This window comes from Phalaenopsis equestris, unplaced genomic scaffold (genome assembly GCF_001263595.1).
Source record: "Phalaenopsis equestris unplaced genomic scaffold, ASM126359v1 Scaffold232443, whole genome shotgun sequence".
NCBI lineage: Eukaryota > Viridiplantae > Streptophyta > Magnoliopsida > Asparagales > Orchidaceae > Phalaenopsis > Phalaenopsis equestris.
Genome location: NW_018250408.1, coordinates 79,276 through 88,869, shown reverse-complemented (window position 1 = coordinate 88,869; position 9,594 = coordinate 79,276). Strand labels below are relative to the sequence as shown.

At 37.1% G+C, this 9,594-nt stretch overlaps 1 protein-coding gene across 2 annotated transcripts in view; it reads left to right on the top strand.

Moving 5' to 3' along the window:
• Positions 1-605: 605 nt before the first annotated feature.
• The window catches only part of LOC110038311 (solute carrier family 35 member F1-like), a 62,878-nt gene continuing 53,889 nt past the window's right edge, over positions 606-9,594 (top strand). For both annotated transcript variants that reach the window (XM_020743109.1, XM_020743108.1), the window contains exons 1-7: positions 606-813; positions 898-992; positions 6,703-6,760; positions 7,348-7,542; positions 7,857-7,936; positions 8,359-8,441; positions 8,981-9,032. In XM_020743109.1, coding sequence (XP_020598768.1) covers positions 696-813; positions 898-992; positions 6,703-6,760; positions 7,348-7,542; positions 7,857-7,936; positions 8,359-8,441; positions 8,981-9,032 — 681 coding nt within the window. In that variant the 5' untranslated portion in view covers positions 606-695. The remainder of the gene's footprint in view (positions 814-897; positions 993-6,702; positions 6,761-7,347; positions 7,543-7,856; positions 7,937-8,358; positions 8,442-8,980; positions 9,033-9,594) is intronic.

The following is a 9,594-nucleotide window of genomic DNA, read 5'->3' as shown; positions in this document are numbered from 1 at the left end:
AGGCAGGAACGTGACAGGAAGAAGGATTCAAAACCTAGGGAATATGAAATAAACGAAAAAATAAATAAATAAAAAAATGTGTCTACCTGTGAGATCGCCGAAGAAGCCGAAGGAGGCCAGGAACGCAAGAGGAAGAAGAGTCGGAGCTGTTAGGGCATGAACGTTTGTAAGCAAGTTTGTCGACCAAAATGGAGAAGAAACGAAAAAAAAAAAGAATATGCATGTTTGCGAGATCGCCGAAGAAGGGGTTTAGGGCAGGACGCAGGAGGGCAGCGAAGTAATCCTTATGGATGAAACACGGCGTGAGGGGTTCATCTTGCGGGCAGCATTGTTAAGAAAATAAAAAAGCCGTTCTTTCCACCGCGCCCAACATGTGAAATTCAAACTCTAGGAAGACGTTTTCAAAATGCCTTCCGATGTTATAAGCGCTGCCCCAAATGGACCCTTAATGAACCCAAATTTAATAAAGGAAAGAAATAAAAAATTAGATTTAACTTAATGATGAATTTAACTAATTTATTTATTGTGTTTTACTGAATTTAGGTTAAAATTAAAATGGTGTTAATAAGTATCGTAAGAAACACCCCCTTATACTTAACGCCACATCTCCTACGCTTCCTCGATAGAAGTTATAGAAGCAGCCATCGAATAAAGTCAGAGTCGTGTGAATTCTCTTCAATTATTACCGGGCAAAAATGTTGGCATTGAACAAGTTCTTATCCAAGGAGGGATTGATTGGTTTGGCATTAGGGCAGTTCGTGTCACTCCTGATCACCTCGACAGGATTTGCTTCATCCGAGCTCTCCCGAAAAGGTGCGGGATTTGCATTGCTTTTGATGGCTTTTGGTTTTTTTTTTTTTAATTTTTATAACTAAAACTTTTGCCTTTTGGCTGTAGGAATCAACGCTCCGACATCGCAGTCATTCTTGAATTATGTGCTGCTAGCAGTGGCTTATGGGGGTTGGATGATCTATAAGAAGAGATCGCCTCAGGTATTGCTGTTGTTGGTTTCCTGATCATGGCTCTAATAGTCTGATATTTTAGTGTTTAACGCATAAAGATGGCGGGCTCTTGTACTGTGATAAAGGTGTTAAGCCAAATAACACAATAATATATATAAAAATATTATTGCTGTAGTTCAAACAGCGAAGTTACAAGTACACATTTGAAAGCGGAAGAATAGGTCCTTGTTGTCATGGATTGCAACAAGGTGGAATTAGGGTTTCCAAGTGCTAGAACAACGGATATGTGGCAGAGAGGTGGTGCAGGAGGGCTGAGACAACAGTTAGGTGGCAGGGAGATTGTCCAGAATGGCTGGAACAACAGTTGGTGGGAAGGGGAGGAGATTCTGGCTAGATCAATGATGGCAACAAGTGGGAGTGCTGGAATCACAGGGGCAGCAAAGAGGGAGGGTGGAACAGTGATGGCGGTGATGACGGAGGTGACAAAGAGGCACAGAGTTGCAGTAGACAATAAAGGTGTTCCTGAGTGGTTAGCTGCAACAGTTACTGCGACGATAGCAGCGACGTGAGGTTGTGAAGGATGGGAAGGTCGAGGATAATCACCACCTTAGAGTGAGATACAATTGGAGCATAACTCGTCCTCAGATACAACCCCAGAAGGGAACAAGGGGGATGCTGTCGGCAGTCATAGTGGAAAAATCATGAAAAAACTGACCTAAAACGTGAAAACATATTTACAGACTTAGGGTAAATAGGAGCGGACCTCACTTCAAAGAAGACGGAAATCCATATAAGCCTCAGTCTCCCGTAGTACTATAGTAGGAATCGCAGACAACTTCATGCGGGATTGCTCTATGCGGTGTTGTAGCTAGAATTGGGACACTATAAATGAACATGCAAAAGGGGTCCCTCGGGGAGCTCTCGTGTCATTCTCCTGTAGGTCGGGGAGCTTAGATCTCATCTGTCGAAGCTACTGTCTTTTCATAGCAGTCAGGTTGGCCCTGTTGAAAATGATGGAGCTAGTGCAGCTTCCCGATAAGTCACACTTGTAGGTATTGTCATTCCAAAGCACATCGTGATTGAATATGTTTCCATCCGTTTTGGGCACAACTCGAGCTAGAGTTGCATATCAACGTAGATTCTCATGAGTTAAATCCCGAACAAATAAATCTATAATATACTTTTGCCACTCTTCGTATTTGGCTGAATGTATTTGATAACAAGTATGTTAGGAGTAATCAAGTCTAGAAGGACATCTATCGTAGGTTGGGCCATACTGAAGTGTAACCACTCAAGAGGGGTCTTCTCTTCTTTTTCTTTGAAAGGACTTGTATTCCGTTATAGGATGTTCTTTTTTGTTGGTGGGTGCATTGTTGAATTGAATTGAATTAAATACCCAAATGACTTCATATGGTGTTTTAGTAGTAGCTCAAAAAATTCTCATCGCTGAACCCCCCTGAGTAAAGGCTATATATTTGAAGATTCTAAAATCCTCTTATCTGAGATTGCCCTGTGTCCGGTATCGACTCTTCAAGCTCATGACACTTATTGACATCCATGTTAGTCCTGCTGATGCTCTTATCAACATCTGTAAGAAGGTAGTACATGACACTATAACCTTATACTTTGTATGAATACCCACTAGCTCAGAATCTATTTTCTAGAACAACCTCGGCTAATCCACTTGGAGTTTCTCTTGTGTGCTCATTTTGAATCAATAGCCTGTCATCCTCGTCGGTTCGAGTTTGAGGCTCATCTCTAACATCTTCATCCTTTCACGTGTCATTGTCTATTTCTTTAATTGCTCCCTGTTAAGTGAAATAGATCATTCCCCTGGTCGACACTTAAAATACTTTATGGTTGGGAAGAATTTAGAAATGCGGATCAATTTCACCTATTTTTCACTTTGGACTAGTGTCTCCTCAGGCGTGGTCGACTTGGATGTTTTGTTGGGTATAATCTTACTTCTTGATCCAGAGGTGTACCTGTAAGATGTCGCAGTCATTCAGTGATCTGGACTTTTTACTTTTGAAGCTAGGTTCTGAATATCCTGTCTGTAATGAACTGATAGACTGACGCTGTATTTCTCATTTCATTTTAGAACAAATTGTAATTTTACTTCTCCCACCTCATTCTCGAAGAATCTTTAAGTTAGCCCATCATTGAAATGCATTCTTCCTTAACTTGCCGGTGAGTTTTTTCACCATTTCATCTGGTGGGATTTCATGATACTTAAAGACATCCAATTTCCAGAGCCACTCGATGAACTGTCCAGATTCATGTGACCTTAAAAAATGACAATCTACCTTTATTTCAAATTCTTGGCTCATGCCAAATCTTTGGGGTAGTGGTTCTTCAACTCGAGAATGAAATGAAATTTATGTGACCCCTCTGGATGGTCTCCTCTTGAAGGCGACGAGCCTCTGTTGCAATTGAGGGATTTTTCACTTCATATTTTCCTTAGAAATCTCTTGGACACCTCTTCACGTATTTTTCATAACTGGCATCATGTTCTTTCGTCCCAATCATGTTTCCGACAATTATGTTCTAAGTGGCATAACTTGGTTTTGTGTTTTAGGTAGTGGATGAAGGTGTATGGTTGTGATATCAGTTGGAAAAAAAATTTCTTGGGGGCTGATTTGAAAAATCAGCTAAGGGAAGGCTTTTTGGGTGGAGATAGAGTTGGGTATTTTTCGATGCTATAAATCTCATGATAGAACTAAGATTAGGCTAATTCTGATACCAAATGATATCGGAGTTACTATACAGTAATAAATAACAAAATATTATTGCTGAAATTCAAATAGGGAAGTTACGACCATACAACTGACAGGGAAAATTACAACAAAACGACATGCTGGAATTTGAAATTGAGATAAATGACAACATTAACTCAAACTAGTGTGGGTTGCAGGTGATGGTGGTGGCTGTTGGGTTCCAGAATGGTGATAATAAGGAGGGAGCACGAAGTAAGTGGGCAGATATGACAATGGAACATTATTCCTTGCTGTGTTGGATGGCAGTAAGGTGGAGCTCCGGTTCCCGGATGTTGAAACAACGAATATGTGGCAGAGAGGTGGTGCAGGAGCGTTGAGACATCAATTTGGTGGCAGGGACGTGGTGTGGGATGGTTGGAGCAGCAGTTGGTGGAAGGGGAGGGGATTTCTGGTGGCTGGATTAGCAAGGGCAGCAAGTGAGAGTGCTGAAATTGCAAGGGCAGCAAAGAGGGGGGCTGGAACACTGATGGCGGCGAGGACGGAAGAGGCAAGGACACGTGTAGCTTTAAGAGACAACAAAGGTTCTGTTTGGGAGTGGGGGCTGGCTGCACCAATTACGGTGATGCCAATGACGACGGGTGAGAGGATGGGAAAATCACAAATAGTCACCACCTTTGAGTGAGATACAACCAAAGCACCACTCTTCTTCGGATACTACCCTAGAATGGAGCGCGGGAGACTACGACGATCGCCCTGACAGAAAAATCTCGAAAAGTGGACCTAAAACACAAAAAAAAAATTATTTATAGACTTAGGGTGAATATGAGTGTACCCCACTCTAACTAGGAGGGAAATCCAAATAAAGGAATTGTCGACCGACCTTTCTGGACTAGTGTAAGCAGCAATCTCTTGTAGCAGGGATTGTGGACGGCTCCATGCTGGACGACTCCACACGGTAGTCTAGCTATAATTGGGACATTGTAGCACGGGGGAGGAACCAATCTCTTTTTTGAGGGAGGGCAAATTTTTTTTCACTTTTTCTTTATGATTCGAAAGGAAATGAAATAGTTCTAAATAATTTTTTTTTTAATTGATTCAGATGATTCATTATGATCATGAAATGATAATTCTTATATAATCCCATTTCCATGTATTAACATATCTAACACATTTATACCATTGAAAAGTACCACTACTTTAATTTTTAAAATGTGAAATTCATCATTCTATGCATATATAAGGTGGTATGTATGTAAAAAGTTGAAGTTTATGTATTAGATATGTAAATAACTTAGAATTGAGTGGTATGTAAGTAAATTTTCTTTTTTAAAGAGGTCATTTCCCAATTTTTCCCTATGCATAATAAACACAAGAATAACAAAAATTAGATGTACTGATGGAGCAACCACTTATTTTCTTAGTACAAGATATTAAATTTATTAATCCCATCAAACGAGAGTTAGTATGATGGCATAATTAAAACTCATTGAATCATGCCACCAATGTAAGTCATCCACTAGCTCCTCCATTAACCACACCACCACAGTGCCGGTCATCTCTATGGCCAGGATCTCCTCTTCCTACTTAGAGTGCTTTTTCTCTCCGGAACCACTACATTGCTTTTGTGCTCCGCCAAAATTTTACCCGCCGGTTTGTGGAAGAGCCGAAGAGGCAAGGGCAATAGTATGGGGCAAAGTAATATTTTAGTGTGAGGTGTTTGAGTTGGGGGTTGGGGCGGGGGGGATGGGCAAAAGATGGAGGTGCCACTTTGGTTGGTTTAAACTCCAAAATTAATGGGGGCACCCAATGTGGGTCTACCTTTGTTGTAGTAGAACACACAAAAGGGGCAGCTCCCACGTCATGTTGTTTCCTTGACATTGTTGGAATTTGTACTAATTGGTTTGTTTGACCCACTGGAGTCTTTTGTCATATTAATAGAAGTTAAGCTTCGACTTAACGTCATTCGACATTTAACTTCTTTTTTTTTAATTGGCTTGAAGATGGTAGAAGTGCTGATTAGTTGAGTTCAAATGAGTTAGCTTGCCTCTAATTAAATTCTATTTTACTTAAAAGTGATCAAATTTTTTAGTTAACTCGAGCCAAACAAATTGTCTTAGTCATATATTTATATCAAATTATGTAAAAATGTTAAGTTTTATTGTATAATAATGTGTGGATACACTTCTTATATGTGGCACACATACTACTCGTACTTTCATGTCGTTCTTCACCCTCCCCTGCCTCTACACTCACACAACCTTCTATATGCATGGTTTCAAATTTAATTGAATTAATCTCAAACAAGCAATCCAAAGTCCAAGGTTAAAAGCATGATAAAATTTTAGTTTTTTAATGTTTAGCAGTTATAAATCGTTTTCTAATGATTTTTCTAGACTCTGCTGGCTACAGCATGATGTCTTGTCAAAATTTAATTTTGTCAAGGTGCTTGTTGGAAAATAGAGTTGAAACATTATCTAAATCTCCAAACTTGTATTTGCAGACAAATTGTTGTCCGCCAATTATGCATAGGTTATCTTTTTCTTCCTTTCTTTTTTAGGTGTAAATGGTAGAAATGAATCTTTTATTTTTTAGTTATCAGTAGCCTTGGAAAACAGTTAGCAATGATGTATTTGATGCAATGTCCCTTTGATGACCACTTTAGGAGATTGTTGATATCTTTAAGTGTAAAATATAAAACAATTAACCCTCTTACTAGTTTTGTATGCACACCATTATAGTTTACTTTGTGTCCTTGCTTCTTTTGGATGTTATGTTATGAACCTTTGTTTTTTTGGCAGAGCACTATAACAGTCATTATAATCCCTTCCATGAATGGATTTAGTGTATTTATATATATATATATATATTAGTGTTAGCTTAATTTTTGCAAATAATGTCCCTTACTTTGAAGCCTTTGCTTGGTATAATTAATGCTATCAATGAATTATTGAGATTCTTCTTTGTTTCAATGACGCTTTGTCTTACACTTCTATGCTAACAAACATAAATTGCATTTATTTCAGACAAAATGGTATTTCTATTTGTTGCTAGGCTTTATTGACGTAGAGGCTAATTTTCTTGGTGAGTGCTTCTTCTCACATCTGTAGTCGGTATTCTTTGTTTGCTATGTTAAAAATTTTATGCATCAGGTAGAAATAATAAGAGTCATCTTGAGCTGGTTGATAATCTTGAAGTTTTTTGATCAGGTGGATTACCTTTTGTTTTTTCAATTTCTTAAAATTTCAGGGTCATTTACCTACATACCGCCCAATTCTTATATATTTACTTATCTAACAACTAAACTTTACCTTGACATTTATACCACTCAAATCATTCACATCACATCAAAAGTATCACTATTTTAACTTTTAAGAAGTTCAATATATCTTTCCATGTATAGATGAGGTGGCATATATGTAAAAAAAATGAATTTTATGTGTTAGATATGTCAATACAAATGAGTTGAGTGGTATGTGCGTAAATCTTCCAAAATTTAATGTCGGTACTAATATTTGACATATTGAACTTGATATTTGTATTCTGAATCTGAACTGATCTTTTATACCTTTATGTTTTCATCAGACCACAACTGTTATTTTTTTCACACTTTGACTTTGAATAGCTTTTCTATTCGAACAATTGCTTAGCAATTGTTTTTATTAATGTAGTTGTAAAGGCTTACGAGTATACATCTATAACAAGCGTCATGCTGTTGGACTGTTGGGCAATTCCATCTGTTATATTTCTTACCTGGATATTCTTGAAGACCAAATACAGATTCAAGAGATTCGCTGGTGTGGCCATTTGCATTGCTGGCCTTGCTTTAGTTGTGTTTTCTGATGTCCATGCTGCTGATAGGACAGGTAAAATGGGTGGTTATATGGTTAAACCATTAAAATATTTTATTTCATGAGAAATCATTTTCTATATTCTAACATTGCAGTGTAATTTCATATGTACCCTTGAGTCACATTGGTCTGCGGCCATCTGTTGTAACCAAATGTTGCTCTTATGCTCACTGATATGATAAAATAACTTCCTTTCTTTTCTGTTATTGTTTTGCTAGATATGGCATGCAACAAATATTCCATTTTATCTTGATCAATAATCATATAACAACCTCCTCATTGTGATAATATCATGATACGAGTAATACCTCTCATATTTTTTGCTGCAGCCAACAACAGCAACCCTGTGAAAGGGGATTTGATTGTTATTTTTGGATCCATGCTTTATGCAGTTAGCAATGTTGGTGAGGTAATGTATTCTCTCTTTGTTTGTTACCTTCATAGAATTTACCATGCTTATTATAATGATATTTATTTTTTCCTGTCAAATGTTTGTGAAAGGACTATTGTTGGTCTTATGGTAGGTCTATAATAGGAATCGCGATAAATTTATAACATAATGTTTATTATGAACATGAATATTTCTTTAAAAAGTTTTACGAATGGAACTTCCAATTGTGTCGATTCATGTCAACTTATTGGAAATAAGATAACAGAACTTATTCCTTTACAGGCTTGAGAAAATGAAAGTTATTTGAATGCTTAATTAAAGGCCCTTAACGAGAAACCTTGAATAGTTCGAGATGTTAAGTTGTGTTCATTTTTAATGAGACAGGTTCATGATGCCTCTGAATTTTTTCTTTATCTTTATGTTACTCTATTCTTTTTCAGGAGTTTTTGGTCAAGACGGGGGACAGAACTGAGCTGATGGCAATGCTTGGTGTTTTTGGAGCGATTGTTAGTGCTTGTCAAATGTATCCTGTGAAGCGTAATGCATAAAATTGACCACAAAGTCATTTATGTGTATGCTTAAGCCTTTTCATAATGAACCAAGTTTTTTGGTTGTGCTTTTAATAATGAAATAAGGAGAATTTGCATGTGAAGTTAAAATTGAGTGCTACGTGTTTAAATATGGAAGTTTAGGTTTGAGATATCTAAACACGTAAGAATAGTGCGCTATGCATGTAAATTTCTCATGAAATAATTGTATGAATTGTCTGCAAAAATTCATTATGTATGGATGAAGGGTATGCTAGCTGCTTTTCATATATGGTTGCCAAGTTTGATGCATATCATGATTCATTAATACTCCAAATCAAATGAAGTACATCACAATTTGTTTCTCTTATCATTTTCATATATTTCATCAGAAACATAGCACTGTTCAAGGGCAACCTTTGCATAAACACTTGGCTTTAAGCACTCACGTACAGCATTATGTTTATACTTAGTTTTGATATTTTAAGGTAGTTTTTGCAGCTTTTCTTTCAGTGATTCCTTAATTACCTTTCAGAAGCATTTTTGAACACAGCGAGCTTAATTCAATTCACTGGACACCTGCTGCGGTATGCTCAACTGTTCCTGCTTTGTTTTTAATTGAAAAAAGATAGCTACATGTTTTTGGCCCGCTTCATATGTTTACTTAATTTTTATGAATTATTTGAAAGGATAAATTCATGTTAGCACTTTAAAGTTGTCTGACTGTGATTTGCATTGTTTTCCTGAGAAATATTGGATGTTGATATTAGTATTTTCTTCAGCCCAAGTGATACATACTCTTAAGCTCTTTGATTTTGCTTTCGAATGTTTTTGATCTTCATAAGTTAATCATGTTAAAATTAATCAGTTATTATTAAACACCGTTTAAATGATATAACCTTCAGGAGCTGGACAATGATTTAAATTAAATTATTTCTAAAATTATCCAACAACTAACTTGGGCGTTATAGAACATGGTAAATAAATGGGCTTTAACCATTGATGCATTGTCGGCACAAAAAAAAAAGAAGAGGTTGTTTCGCGGTCGTTCGTAAGAAACTGTCGGCAGCCGGAATTGAAATCTCATCGCTCGCTTCGAAAAGACGTTTTAATTTACGTGTGTGTGTCTATATATATATATAATTTTAG